The sequence below is a fragment of the Rhinolophus sinicus genome, chromosome 3 (assembly GCF_057876585.1).
Source record: "Rhinolophus sinicus isolate RSI-liver-muscle chromosome 3, RSI-T2T, whole genome shotgun sequence".
In the NCBI taxonomy this organism is placed as follows: domain Eukaryota; kingdom Metazoa; phylum Chordata; class Mammalia; order Chiroptera; family Rhinolophidae; genus Rhinolophus; species Rhinolophus sinicus.
This window is the reverse complement of record NC_142503.1, coordinates 129,683,302-129,699,004: the sequence shown is the minus strand read 5'-3', so window position 1 is coordinate 129,699,004 and position 15,703 is coordinate 129,683,302. Positions and strand designations below refer to the sequence as shown.

The 15,703-nt window shown below is 39.1% G+C and overlaps 1 protein-coding gene and 2 pseudogenes across 1 annotated transcript; 1 reads left to right on the top strand and 2 right to left on the bottom strand.

The window, feature by feature from the left end:
• Positions 1-231: 231 nt before the first annotated feature.
• On the bottom strand, positions 232-1,123 carry LOC141570608 (Y-box-binding protein 1 pseudogene; annotated as a pseudogene).
• A 3,142-nt stretch (positions 1,124-4,265) lies between these two features.
• Positions 4,266-4,885, bottom strand: LOC109435605 (RNA-binding protein 3 pseudogene; annotated as a pseudogene).
• A 5,817-nt stretch (positions 4,886-10,702) lies between these two features.
• On the top strand, positions 10,703-12,798 carry OR4E2 (olfactory receptor family 4 subfamily E member 2). Its single transcript, XM_019713587.3, has one exon. It carries the CDS (start codon positions 11,845-11,847, stop codon positions 12,796-12,798), a length of 954 nt encoding a protein of 317 aa, XP_019569146.2. The 5' UTR covers positions 10,703-11,844.
• Positions 12,799-15,703: the final 2,905 nt, after the last annotated feature.

The window sequence follows — 15,703 nt, the reverse complement described above, 5'->3', positions numbered from 1 at the left end:
ATCAGGCTTAAAAACCCCACAATCATCATTACCTAAAAGTGATGTCTTTAGATAAAAATATTAAAAACCCCAAACTGTGTAGATAGTGCATAGTCCTAGTCATCTGGTCAACGGGCAAGAAGTAAGTACATAAGGTCTTCAACTCAATATTTCGTTTATTTCTTGTTGCTGGGATTTTATATTCATTTCTTCTTTTTGGATGACTGAACCGGGTGGTCAGCTGACCTTTACTCAAGACAGGCCCTGCTCAGCCTCAGTAGTGGATAAATTCTCAGCTGGTGAATCAGCTGCTTTTGTCTCTTTGCCATGTTATGGTTTAGGGTTTTCCAGGCATCTGCGGAGGTGACTGAAGCTGCTGCAGTAATGATGCTGAGGTGGATGCTGACCTTGGGTCTTATCTCCTTGACTTTCCTTCTCCTCTTTATTGCTGTCGTCTCTGTGTTGCCTTCGGTTAGAAGGGCCCCTGAGGAATTGTGATCTATAACGCTGATCCATATTCTGTCTCACTGGTCTACTTTATTCTCCTGAACCCTAGTTGTCAGCACCCTCCAGCACTTCTTTCTGCACTGGAGGGTTGGAATAGTGTGACTGATGATCACAGGGTCTCTGCATGTAGTAAGGTGAGAACTGTGGCCTGAAGGAGGGCTGACACCATTGGGCCTGGCCTTTGGGAGCACTCTCCCATCCCTCCTTCTTTTCCTTACTCTTACTGTTCTGGTAATTACACGGAGGAGCCCTACCACCTGGGTAGCATCTATAATAGTTACGGTCTGCTGAATATTTACTACCTTGCACTGGTGGAACTCCACCAGGGCCTGTAACATCTGATGCCCCCATACCCTTTTCTCCTCAACAACACCAAACTCTGCTGTCTCTCTATCTCCTGCACTGCAAAGGTGGATATACGTTTTATTGTATATCAGTACCTCATTCCTTTTTATTACTGGATAACATTCCATTTTTTATGGATATACCACATTTTGTTTATCCATTTGTCAGTTGATAGACATTTTGGTTGCTTCCATTTTTTGGCTATTAGGAATGATGCTGCAATAAATGTTTGTGTACAATTTTTTGTGTGGACATGTTTTCAATTCTCTTGGGTATGGGAGTGAATTTTCTGAGTTATAACTCTGTGTTTAACAATTTGAGATATTGCCAAATTGTTTCCCTAATTGTCTGCACTACTTTTCATTCCTACCAGTAATGTATGAGGGTTTCAATTTTTCCTCATCCTTTCTGACACATGTTATCATCTGTCTTTTCAATTATAGTGATCCTAGTGGAGTGAAGTGGTATCTCTCTTTTTAAAAGAATTTTGTTAAAAATATGGCTAACACACAATATTATATTAGTTTCAGGGGTACACCATAGTTATTCAACACTATGTACCTAAAAAAATGATCAACATAAGTCCAGCAACCATCTGACACCATACTATGCTATCACAATATTCATGACTGTATTCCCCATGCTGTACATTACACCTCCATGATTTATTTTTTTTAATCTGGAAATTTGGACCTCTTATTCCCTTCCCCTGGTGATCACTTTTTAAATTTATCAATTACAGTTGACATTCAATATTATTTTGTATTAATTTCAGGTGTACAGCATAGTAGTTAGACATTTATATAATTTAAGAAGAGATCCCCGAGTAGTCTAGTACTCACCTAGAACTATACATAGTTATTACCATATCATTGGCTGTATTCCCTATGCTTTACTTTACATCTCCACGACTATTTTGTAACTAAATTTGTACTTTTTAATCTCTTCACCTTTTTCACCCTATCCCCCACCTCCTCCCATCTATCACCCTAGCAACTCTAGTACCCATCTGACACTATACATAGTTATTACAGTATTATTGTCTATATCCCTTATACTATACCCTACATCCCCACTGTAACAACCAATTTGTACTTCTTAATCCCTTCCCATTCTTTCATCCTCACCACCAACCCCTCCCATCTGGCAACCATCAATATGTTCTCTGTATCTATGAGTTTGTTTCTGTTTTGTTTGTTAATTTTGTTCTTATATTCCACAAATAAATGAAATCACATTGTATCTGTCTTTCTCTGTCTGACATACTTCACTCAGCACAACACCCTCTATGTCCTTCCATGCTGTCGCAGATGGCAAGAACCCATTTCTTTCCATGGCCGAGCAATATTCCATTATATATATCTACCACCTCCTCTTTATCCATTCTTCCTTTGACAGACACCCAGGCCGCCTTCACATCTGGGCCATTGTAAACAATGCTGCAATGAACATATGGATGCACATGTCCCCTCAAAATAGTGATTTGGGTTCCTTCAGATAAATATCCGGAAGTAGGATTACTGGGTCCTTCATTAGCTCTTCTTTTTTTAAAATATATAAATTTATTTATTTAATTAAAAAAAATTATTTTATTATTTTTCTTTTTAAGACTTTTTTTTGGGGGGAAGGGGAACAGGACTTTGTTGGGGAACAGTGTGTACTTCTAGGACTTTTTCCAAGTCAAGTTGTTGTCCTTTCAATCTTAGTTGTGGAGGGCTCAGCTCAGCTACAGGTCCTGTTGCCATTGTTAGTTGCAGGGGGCGCAGCCCACCATCCCTTGCGGGAGTTGAGGAATCGAACCCGCAACCTGGTGGTTGAGAGCCCACTGGCCCATGTGGGAATCGAACTGGCAGCCTTCGGTGTTAGGAGCACGGAGCTCCAACTGCCTGAGCCACCGGTCCAGCCCCCATTATCTCTTCTTATAGCCTTTGTTTTAAAGACTATTTTGTCTGGTATAAGTATTGCTACCTCAGCTGTTTTTTTTAATTTCCATTTTCATGAAATTTTTTTCATCCCTTTACTTTCTATCTGTGTATGTCTTTCAATCAGAAGTGGGTCTCTTATAGGCAGCATATGTTAGGGTTTTGGTTGTTTTTTTTTTTTTTAATTAAATTTATTGGGGTGACAATTGTTAGTAAAATTACATAGATTTCAGGTGTACAATTCTGTATTACATCATCTATAAATCCCATTGTGGGTTTTGGTTTTTTATCCATTCTGCCCTCCTAAGTCTTTTGATTGGAGCACTTAATTCATTTACATTGAAAGTAATTGTTGGTAGATATGTATCTATTGCTATTTTATTATTCATAATTTTGATTTTCTTTTTAATCTTAAAGAAATCCCTCTAACATTCCTTGTACTAATGCTTGGTGGTTATGAACTCCTTTAGCTTCTCTTGTCTGGGAAGCTCTTTATCTGTACTTTGATTGTAAATGATAGCCTTGCTGAGTAGAGTAATCTTGGTTGTAGGTCCTTGCTTTTTATCACGTTGAATAGTTCCTGCCAATCCCATCTGGCCTGCAAAGTTTCTGTTGAGAAATCAGCTGACAGTCTTATGGGAGCTCCCTTATTAGTTGACTTTGTTTTGCTGCTTTTAGGATTCTGTCTTTGTCTTTAACCTTTGCCCATTTAAATTATAATGTGTCTAGGTGTGGGACTGTTTGGGTTCATCCTGTTTGGGACTCTGTGATTCCTGGACTTGTATGTCTATTTCCTTTGCCAGCTTAAGAAAGTTTTCAGTGATTATTTCTTCAAATAAATTCTCAATCTCTTGCTTTCTCTCTTCTTCTGGTACCCCTATGATGGAAATGTTGTTACACTTGATGTTCTCCTAAAGGTCTCTTAAACTATCCTCATTTTTTCCCCCAGGTTTCATCTTTTTAATGAGCTCCATGAAGAACATCCTAAATGCCATGAGACAAAACAAAATATTTTTTCTTCCAGAATTAAAAAAAGTGAACATTCACAAATACTTTAAAGAAACTTCTGTATAATCTGTGTGGTGACTCTTAGTAAAAAACACCTCTAAGTAATCATATTGGTTTCTTGTAGTCACATTTGGAAATTGCTTCCTAACCATGTTAAACACTGTGTATGGGTTTTTTTTAAATGCCCCTAGATACACATTAAATCAGGGTGGCTGTTTTTTGTCAGAACCAATCCTGAGAGCCCAAACTGAAAAACTGGTCAAAGGAAAAATACCCAAACTCTATAAATGTCCCAGAATTTGTCTTTAAATGGGAGGAAAAAAACTTTTTAAAACACATGGAGCTTTCTAAAAGGTTTTTTTTAACACACTACCTTGTGAGCTCAATTCAAAAATAGAAGTCAATGTACTAAAACAGATGTTTCAGTGAAGCTCCAAAAATCTTTTCAAATACAGCCATTAGGAAAGACATTCCTGGATCAGAAGTTTTATTCCTTGTGTATCTACATTAGGTGTGTATGCCTCATTTTAGCTGTCTTCATTGTCTCTGGAATTTCCTCCTGAGTAGCAGTCATAACCACCCTGGCTTCTGCTACCATAGTCTCTGGACCTTCCATATCCATCTTCATATCTTCCATGTTGATTGTCATACCTGCCACTCCTACAGCCTTGGTCCCCACCACCTCTAGAGTAGCTGTGACCATTCCCATGGGTCCCAAAGGCACCCTCTCTGGTACCCTCAGCCAATTTGCCTGCAAGGTCCACACAGATCTGGCGACTGTCCAGAGACTCTCCATTCATGGCTCTCATGGCATCTGAGGCATGTTCTGGATTGGTGAAGGTGATGAAGCCAAAACCCCGGGATTGCTGTGTCTCCTGGTCCTTGACAACAATTATCTCAGAAATAGGGCCAAAGCTGCTGATGTGATCTTCCAGAGCTTACTCATTAGTGTTAAAGTTGAGCCCTTCAACAAAGAGCTTCTCTTCTTCAGAGGACATGGCAGTGAATTGGAGTCCTGGAAATTAAGAAATAAAAGGACCAACAGCACAGCAGCCACCAATGAGCAGAGCAACTGAGCTATCCTCATTTTTTATTTTTTATTCTTTTTTCTTTTTGCTGTTCCAGTTGGGTGTTTTCTGCTACCATGTCTTCCAAATCACTGATTAGATCCTCTGCTTCATCTAGTCTCCTGGTGATTCCTTCTAGAGCATTCTTCATTTCAATTATTGCATTCTTCACTTCTGACTGGTTCTTTTTTTATGTTATGCATGTCCTTTCTATGCTTGCAATCTCTTTGTTGAAGTTCTTACTAAGTTCCTTGAGCATCCATATAATCATTGTGTTGAACTCTGTCTCTGGTAGGTTGCTTGATTACATTTTGTTTAATTCTTTTTTTGGAGTTTTCTCCTGTTCTTTCATTTGGGATGCATTTCTTTGTTTCCTCATTTTAGCTACCTTTTTGTGTTTGTTTCTAAGCAATAAGTAGCTGTGGGGACAGAGCCCCAGAGAGCAGTTTCCAGGCTCTCGGCCTCATGTGGAAGGGTGCTGGCTCGGGTAGTAGATAGCCATCAGCTTTGGCTGGTTGGCCGTCAGCTGTAGCCATTGGGCCATTGGCCACTAATATAACTGCCGTGGCTATGGAGGAGAGTCGTTGGAGAGTTGAGGAGAGAGGAGGAGAGTTGAGGAGAGTGAAGGAGAGTCAGTCGGTTGGCAGGTCGCACGTCGTGTTAACCCAGCCTCCAGTGAGACCATAGTGGTATGACTCCCCTACCTATGGCTCCGTGGGTATTCCTTTTTGGCCTCACCATATCCTGTGTTCTTGTGTGGGGAGTGGGAGCTGAGACCCCGCGGGCCGCCCCGCACAACAGTAGCTCTACTATGTTTCCCAGTCTTGGATGGGTGGCCTTATGTAGTAGGTGTCCTATGGGGCCCAGTAGCACAGTCTCCCTGGTCACCTGAGCTGGGTGCTCCAGCAGCATCCCTTGTGTGGGTTGTGTCTGCTTTCCTTTTGTAGTTGATCCTAGATTGCTGTTGGCATGTTAGTGGGTGGTATTGACCCTTAGCCTGTCTACCTGTGGGGTTGGCCACGTCCACAGCTTATGGTCTTCTGTACCTGAGGCTTACCCTATTGAGTGGGATTTGCCCCAGTGGGCTCTGGTGCCTGTTGAGACCACCCTTTGTGTGTGCCACTTGGGCTAATTGGGTGGTGCTCTGCTGTGGCCTGAAGACCTCCAAGTATGTTGTTTCTGGGACCTCTTGCAAGGGGCTCTGGTGCAGGCCCAGGTCACCCAATGCCTGTGACTTGTTGGGGACTACCTGGTAGGAGCTACAAAGAAATCTGCTGTAGTTCGCTGCCTGTGCTATATCTGAAGACACATAGGAGAGACCACACTGCAAACTGAGGATGGTTACCACCAGTACCAGGCTGGGGTTACTCTGCATAAAGCCAGGACACTTGGAGGCCTGCTGCCACCTGCCGGCTCCCTTAAGGTTCAACCACTGATAAAGCTTCATGCAGTACATGAGTTGGGTGAGGCAGGATCTCAGGGAGTCACTAGAGTGGGAAGAATTGTGGTCACCAGGTTAATGTAGACTCTGGTTTGGTGCCGGTGCTGAGCCTGGAGTGACTCAGCAAAAGTCTCAGAGCACACCGAGGCCAGTTGCTGCCCCCCTGTGGCCCATGGACTCTGATAGTTTTCTAGGAAAGAGTGCAATGCAGGAGGGGTTGGCTGTTCATAAGAAAGTGCCTCCAGCTGTGTGCGAGTTGGGTGGGGTGGAGTACCAGCTGAGTTAGTAGGGCAGAGCAGTGCAGCTCATTAGGCCAGTCAGATTCAGATTTGGCCTGTGGGGGCGGGCTCAACATAGGAATGATGGCGCCCACCTGCTGGCTGCACAGGAAGAGGACCCCTTACTGGGAAAATGCCAACTGTCCTCTGGTCCTCCTCCTGATGCCACTCACTTCAGGCTGTCCCCGTATGTCTCCGAGGCCCCCTGAGTTACCGTCCCTCCACTGGATCCCAAGGTGAGTGCCTGCGAGTGAGTGAGTCTGTGCGTGGGCTCTTTAAGAGTATGTCTGGGTTTCCAGTATCCTTCCTTCCCATGTGAACTGTCAGAATCCCTACTGTTTTTCACAGCCAGATATTGTGGGTGCTCCTCTTTCTAGCACCAGGACTCTGGACTGGGGAGGATGGTGTGGGAAGCTGGGGTCCCTCGCTCCTCTGTGGGGAACCTCCGTGGCCAAGATATCCCTCCTGATTCTCAGCCACGGCAGGGAGGTTTGGGGCTTATTCAGTGTCTCTGCCCCTCCTACCAGCCTTGACATGGCTTCTTTATATTTTTAGTTATAGAACTTCTGTTCAGCTAAACTTCAGATGGTTCTCCAGGTTGATTGCTGTATAATTTAGTTGTACTTTTAATGTGTTCATGGAAGGACACAGGCACAGTGTTCATTTACTCTGCCATCTTGGATCTGAAGTGGTATCTCACTGTGGTTTTGACTTGCATTTTCCTGAAGGCTAATTATATTGAAAATACGTTTATGAATTTATTGGCCATTTGTATATCTTCTTTGGAAAAATGTATATTCAGATCATTTGCCCATTTTTAAGTTGTGCTATTTGTCTTTTTTATTGGTGAGCTGTAAGAGTTGTTTTTTTTTTTTTTTTAATGTATTCTGGACACAAGTTAGACCATTTTCATTTAATGTAATTATTGATGGGGTTTGGTTTAAATCCACCATTTTGCTATTTGTTTATTATCTTCATTTTTTCTATGTTCTGTTTCATTTTTCATTTGGATTAACTGAGTTTTTAAAAAGTATTTTCTCTACTATTACCTTATTAGCTATGCCATTTTATTTTAGTTTTTCTCTATCACTTAGAAGATATATCTTTAATGTAGTATACCATTGAATAACATTATAACACGGTATAAGAATCTTTCAAACTACCATTTTCCTTCTCCCAGCCTTATTATTTTAATTTTAATATATTTTACTCCAGCATGTTGTAAGTTCCACAATGTATTATTATTATTATTATTATTATTATTATTATTTTGCTTTAAGTAGTCAAAACTCTTTTAAAATAGATTTAAACACTGACTGGTTACAAAACATCATGACATTTTTTCCTTATTGGAAGATGTTTCCTCATGCACACAATCTATAAAGTGTGTATTATATTTTTTTGTTTTGAACTTTTATTCAAGCAGTAAAAAAGACAAATGAGAATGTTTTGCATCAGCTACTTCTGGAAATTAAGTTAGTTCCAGGATGTATATTAGGCATTTTGGGAGCCTAAAGATTGGTACCAATTTACTTAGTATTCATGGGTGAGGCCTTGTCAGTGGCCTTGAATCCCTGGTGTGTATTGCAGTAGTTAGTACAGTGGCTAAACAAGCTGATGTCATGCTAATTGCCAAAGTTTGGAACTTTTTCATTTAAGAGGCTGCTGGTTTTATTGTCTACTTATTAAATTGCTAACCGAATGAGATTAATAACCAGAAATTCATTGAAATGGAAAACTTTTAATAATACTCCTGAGTATTCATTGATGGCCAGTTCAATTATAGTCATGCAATGATCACTTCAAAATCCTATGTCAGAGAAGTAAAAATCCCAAAGCTTCGAATCCTGAAATCCGCTTTGTGTAGAATTTTGTGCTCTATGATTTTACATCCCAGGCTTCTGTCACAGGGTATAAGAGGAGAAATGAATCATTAGAGGGGGTACAGGAGCTGTGGTAAGTGTTTGTCAGTGGAAATTCTATTTTAAATAAGTGAGGTGAGTCTACACATGTTACTGATTACATATTGAAGAATATTGCTTTTGCCTTTAAAAGAGAGCCAGAATTTTATAGAGTTACTATGTTGATCGATTTGATTTGATGACACTGAGTTTTCCTGTTCTCTTTCTGCCTCACCTTTACAAAGTGATAATGATTTTTATGTGCCACAGAACCACTAATGAAGCCAGAGATTCTTCCCATTCCCTGGCTTCTCTCTTAATCTTTTCAACAGGAGACCTAGACATCTGCTACATTCAATCACATAGAAGAGATGCATCTAGTTCCTATTTTACAACTCAGAAAACTGACACTTAGGGAGGTGAAGGCCAAAGGTCACAGTTATTTGAATTCATTGTACAGGCTCTATGACAAGCCTCTGCCTTTTCCTTTCTAGTTGAAAGCAAAACAGCTCTTGGTTCTCTATTACTAATGTGTTGCTGACTAGAGTTTACAGGAAAGTTCATCCCCATCTTAAGACTATTGATTTATAAGATATACAACCATATTATAAACTCTTAGACATGTAGAAGGAAAAATGTACTTATAACCCCATAAATTCAGCATTTTTGTTTCTTTTTTGCTTTTCCCCCCCATGCATGCTTTTAATACTTTGTTTTTTGAAACAAAGTAACCCATGCTTATTATACAAATTTAAACAATACAGAGTATAATGTAAAAATTAGTAAAATCCTACTATTCCTTTCAACTCTACATTCCATGTGTAACCAAGGTTAAAATAAGTGTGTTGTTCAACACCTATCTTCTATCCTTTTAGGCAAAAATACGATAGACAAACAATCAATTTTGAATAGGTTTGAATATGTATAAATATGTTATAACGTACATATATGCATATATATGTGTATGTGTACACATAAAAATCTTTTTTGATTCCTTTCTTTCTTTTTTTCTTTGTTCCTTCTCTTCTCTCTCTCTCTCTCTCCTCCCCCTTCTTTCCTTCCTGGTTCACAACATATTCATAATATGCTCTTTTCACTTCATATATTGTTAACATTCCTTGAAGTTAATACCGTGTTTCCCTGAAAATAAGACCTAACTGGAACATAAGCCCTAGCATGATTTTTCAGGATGATATCCCCTGAACATAAGCCCTAACGCATCTTTTGGAGCAAAAATTAATATAAGACCCAGTCTTATTTTCGGGAAAACATGGTAGTTTGCAGTCTTGGCTATACACAGGAACCAAGAAGGAGCTTTAGAAGCACTGATGGGTCTGACTCCTAGAGATTCTGAATCAATTGTCTGGGGTGGGACCTAGGCAGCAAAATTTATAAAACCCCCTTAGGTTGTTCTAATGTGCTGCCACATTGAGAACCATAGATCCAACTCATTCTTATTAATGGCTATATAATATTCTATATTGTGGCTGTACTAAAATTCATTTACTTATGCCTCTATTGGTAAACATTCAGTTTATTTCCGGTACCTTGTTTTCTAAAAATGTTTTAATAAACATGTGTCTTTAATTACATAGTCTTTTATTTCTAGGAAATACAGTCCTAGAAGTGGGATTCCTGGGTTAGGGGTCTGGGCATTTAAATTTTTGAGAGGTACTGTCAGAATATTTACCAAAAAGTTCTTAATAATACCTATTTCCACTAGCAGTCTATAGAGTGATCAGCTCCTTACCCCTTTGCCAGTCTGAAGAGAGACAGAAAGTATTTTTTTCACCTACTTTTGAAGTTAAACATCTTATTTGTCATTTGCATTTTTTTCTGTGATTTGTCTATTCATATTTTTTTGCCCATGTTTAATTGTCATCTTTTCTTGTCAAATTTTAAAAGATCTTTGAATATTAGGAATATTATCCCTTTTTTGGTCATATGGGTTGCAATATTTTCTTCTAGCTTGTTATTTGCATTTTGATAATTTACATGGCACTATATATATTTTAAATTGTGGGAATGTATCAACAAATTTGATTTCATTTTTTATTCATAATATTTCAATATTTTTTTATATTGGTAATTCTTTATTACTGCCATTCCTAATGGCTTTGCACAATTCTATTCAAGTTCCACTATATTCATTTAAGCTTCAAAAAAAAAGTTCCATGACCATTATTTTAAATAATGCTGTAATTAATATTTTCTTGCATTTAGCTTTTTGAATAGGTTGGATGCTTAGGAGATTCCTACCAGTGAAGTAATTGAATCAAGAACATAAATTTTTTTTTTTATGGTTTGTGGTAATTATTTCCTAAACTCTGTTATAGGTTTTGTCCAGCCAATCAGTATAGAAAATTAGGGGTAATATAATGTTAGTATTTATACAATAATATCTCGTAGGGGGAAAATCATATTACAAAAATATGTTTCTCGAGTCACTTATTAGCTATACTATAAATAAAGGATTGGATTCTCTTTTCAGATAAAAATATTTTTTGCATACCTACTGTGTGCAAGAAACCATGCTAAGTGCTACAAGGGGTAAGTCATACGTGGTTATTGCTTTTTAAGAAAATTTTAATTTAATGGGGAACAAAAATGAATATTTTCTTTTATAGTTAGGTATCATAAAAGAAGTAGGAAAGGGAAGAGATAGGATTTAATTGTGTCAGGGAAGTTTTCTTAAAGGTACTGCTTTTCCAAATAGTCTTGAAAGATGAATAGTATTTTATAGTCAGCAACGAGGTAAAGAGAGCATATTTGATTAGAGGGTATGTTTTCTGAGCAGAGGAAACAGAATAAATAAAGACAAAGATTTTGGACAATAAATAGGTGGAGGTAGCATGGCTGAAGCACAGTAACTTGCTTCGTTGGAGAGAAGAATACATAGGGAGAGGGAGGGATGCTATACTGAAAAAATAAATGTTGCAGGCTTTGAAGGTATGTTTAATTTGATAAAAGGAGTGAAATAGTGAATGATTTCAGTTGGGAGTTGTATTTTAGAACATTAACTTGGTGTTATCTGTGGATTAGACGGAAATGAAAAGAACCAGTTAACTAGTGGCTAAGGGTTTTAGGCAACTTATTTATTCTTGTAAGGCTCATTTATCTCATCTGCAAGATGGATCAATAATGCTTATGCCATGGTACAGTTGTGGTTAAACAAAATGGTGGATATAAAGTTTTGGAACAGCTCCTGATACATAGATGGGTATATTGTTACAATTATTATTAAATTGATCTTATATTCTATATGCCCTAAAAATAAATAAGCAATTCAGATAGGAATGCAGAATCACTTCAGTTAGTTCTATTCCTTAATAATAAAGCTAAATTAAGCTTTCATTCCCCCGACCCCTACCCAAGGTCCTTTGGAAAGCTCACTGGATGGATGGATGGATGGATGCACTAAACCAAACAAGAGTGACTGAATTTGTCTTCTTGGGACTCACAGATAAATGGATACTGGAGATATTACTTTTTGTGGCATTCTCTGCCACATATGTGCTAACCCTTTGGGGGAACATTCTCATTATGGTTACCATAGTCTTTACTGCACATCTCCATACTCCCATGTATTTCTTCCTGAGCAATCTGTCCTTCATTGACATCTGCCACTCATCTGTCACTGTGCCTAAGATGCTGGAGGGTTTGCTTTTAGAGAGAAAGACCATTTCTTTTGACAACTGCATCACACAGCTCTTCTTCTTACATCTGTTTGCCTGTGCTGAGATCTTTCTACTGACTATTATGGCCTACGATCGTTACGTAGCTATCTGCATTCCATTACACTACCCCAATGTGATGAACATGAGGGTCTGCATACAGCTTGTCTTTGCTCTCTGGTTGGGGGGTACTGTTCACTCACTGGTGCAGACCTTCTTGACCATTCGTCTACCTTATTGTGGCCCCAACATTATTGATAGCTACTTCTGTGATGTGCCTCCTGTCATCAAGTTGGCCTGCACAGACACATACCTTACGGGAATGCTGATTGTGTCCAATAGTGGAACCATCTCCCTCGCCTGCTTCCTGGCTTTGGTCACTTCCTACACGGTCATCCTGGTTTCTCTTAGAAAACAGTCAGCTGAAGGGCGCCAGAAAGCCCTGTCTACCTGTTCAGCCCACTTTATGGTGGTTGCCCTTTTCTTTGGACCATGCATCTTTATCTATACCCGGCCAGACACCAGCTTCTCCCTTGACAAGGTGGTATCTGTATTTTACACGGTGATCACCCCTTTGTTGAATCCCCTCATTTACAGTTTGAGGAATGAGAAAATAAAAAGTGCCATGAAGCAGCTCAGAGAAAGACAAGTCTTTTTCATGAAATCATGTACATGATGCTCTTGAGGTTGTAGGTATAATTATGGCCATATCTACAAGGAGAGAGCAAAAGTAAAAAATCAAAATCATTAGGTTGGGGCCGGCCTGGTGGCTCAGGCTGTTGGAACTCTGTGTTCCTAATGCCTAAGGCTGCCGGTTCGATTCCCACATGGGCCAGTGGGCTTTCAACCACAAGGTTGCCAGTTTGAGTCCTTGACTCCCACAAGGGATGGTGGGCTGTGCCCCCTGCAACTAAGATTGAACATGGCACCTTGAGCTGAGCTGCCGCTGAACTCCTGGATGGCTCAGTCGGTTGGAGCACATCCTCTCAACCACAGAAGTTGCCGGTTCAACTCCCACAAGGAATGGTGGGCTGTGCCCCCTGCAACTAACAATGGCAACTGGACCTGGAGCTGAGCTGCGCCCTCCACAACTAAGATTGAGGGAACAACAAGTTGACTTGGAAAAAGTCCTGGAAGTACACACTGTTCCCCAATAAGGTCTTGTTCTCCTTCCCCAATAAAATCTTAAAAAAAGAAAAAGAAAAGAAAAAGCATGGCTTTCCTTTTTTTTAAAAAAATCATTAGGTGAAATGGCATGGAGCAGGGCAGACTTTTGCATAAAAGAGAGGGACTGGTTAACTATCACTTAAATAAGGAAAAGATCATGGTGGAGCATATAAGGAAAAAGAACCTGGAGAAGTTTAAAGAAGACTTCTAATTTCACCAATAAAATAACACATTTTGAGGCACAGACTCATTTTCAGGAACAGGTGTAGTTGACAGAGAAACTACTTTCTTGATTTGTACTGTTCTGTGGGTGATTGACTCTGGGCAGCTATATGTCACACCTGTATTTTATATTAGGTTGGTGCAAAAGTAATTGTGGTTTAAAAGGTTAAAAATTATTGCAAAAACCGCAACTACTTTTGCACCAACTTAATACATTGCAGTGGTTTTAATCTTGTTGTTAAGTATATTTTCAGCATGTTAATTTGAGCTTTTACTTAATTTATATTAAACTTTGTTACATTTGAAAGTGATTTTCTCACTATTTGTAAATCGATTTTGTACTTTTTATCGTATTTTTATTTGGACAAATAAGATGTATTAAGAACTTTTAAAATGCATGAAGAACTTATTTTAAAATAAACTTTTTGAGGTAAAAATTAATTACACAAAATACACCCATTTTAATTGTAAACTTTGATGAGTTTTGACAAATGCACACAGCCAAATAAGCACCTCCCCAATCTAGACATAGGACCTCTCCAACACCCCAAAAGTTTCTTCAGTCCCTTCCCAGATAATCTCTCCACCTCACCCAAGTATCCAAGGATCTGATTTGTCTTTTCCAGAGTTTCATATGAATTGAATCATACAGTACGTACTCTTCTGTGTCTGACTTCTTTTGCTCTGTGTGCAGTTTCTGAGAGTAATCCAGGTCTTTGTGGTATCAGCAGTTTGTTCCTTTTTTCTTGCTGAGTAATATTTTATTGTATAAGTATAGCACAGTTTGTTGATTCATTCATGTATTGATGGACATTTGGGAGTTTCCAGTTATTGACACTTACGAATAAAGTAGCTTTAAACATTTATTTACAGGTTATTTGGGACACATTTATTTCTCTTGGGTAAATACTTAGGAGTAGAGTTATTGGGTTATATGGTAAATATATGTTTAACTTTGTAAGAAACTGCAAGACTTTTTCAAAGTGATTATATGATTTTATACTCTCATTAGAAGTATAAGAGTTTAACATCCAATGACTGGTATTGTCAGCCGTTAATTTTAGGCATTCTAATGAGTGTGTGTTTTCTTTTTCTTTTCCTTAATGACTGATGATGTTGAGCATCTTTTCATTTGCTTATTATCCTTTTATTTTTTAAAAGATTTTATTGGGGAAGGGGAACAGGACTTTATTGGGGTACAGTGTGTACTTCCAGGACTTTTTTTTTCCAAGTCAAGTTGTTGTCCTTTCAATCTTAGTTGTGGAGGGTGCTGTTCAGCTTCAAGTTGTTGTCCTTTCAGTCTTAGTTGTGGAGGGCACAGCTCAGCTCCAGGTCCAGTTGCTGTTGCTAGTTGCAGGGGGCGCAGCCCACCATCCCTTGCGGGAGTCGGCAACCTTGTGGTTGAGAGGATACACTCCCACCAACTGAGCCATCCAGGAGCTCAGCGGCAGCTCAGCTCAAGGTGCCGTGTTCCATCTTAGTTGCAGGGGGCCGAGCCCACCATCCCTTGTGGGATTCAGAGGAGTTGAACCGGCAACCTTGTGGTTGAGAGCCCACTGGCCCATGTGGGAATCGAACCGGCAGCTGTCGGAGTTAGGAGCACGGAGCTCCAACCACCTGAGCCACCGGGCCGGCCCCGCTTATTATCCTTTTATATGTCTTGTTTTGAGACGTGTCTGTTCAAATATTTTGCTTATTTATTATTTTTTGTCTTCTTGTTACTGTGTTGTAAGAGTTCTTTGTATAGTTTGGATACAAGACCATTGTTTGATATATGTCTTCACAATATTTTTTTCACTCTCTGGTTTGCAGTTTTATTTTCTGAGTGATGTACTTTGCATAGCAGAAATTTACATTTTGATTAAGTCCAATTTATCAATTTTTCACCTTTAGGGTTCATGCTGTTGTGTTCCAAGAAATCTTTGCCTACCCCAAAGTCTCAAAGATTTCCTTCCAGAAATTTTATAGCTTCAACTTTAAATTTAAGGTCTGTGATGTATTTTGAGTTCACTTTTGATATATGATGGAAGTTACAGGTTGAGATTCATTTCCCCCTCTATCTAGTTAATCCAGCACCATTTGAAAAAATTGTTTTTTCCTCATTGAGTTACCTTGGTACCTTTGTTGAAAGTCAGTTGACCCTTTAAATGTGAATTTAGTTTTAGATTTTTTATTCTGTTCCATTGACCTAT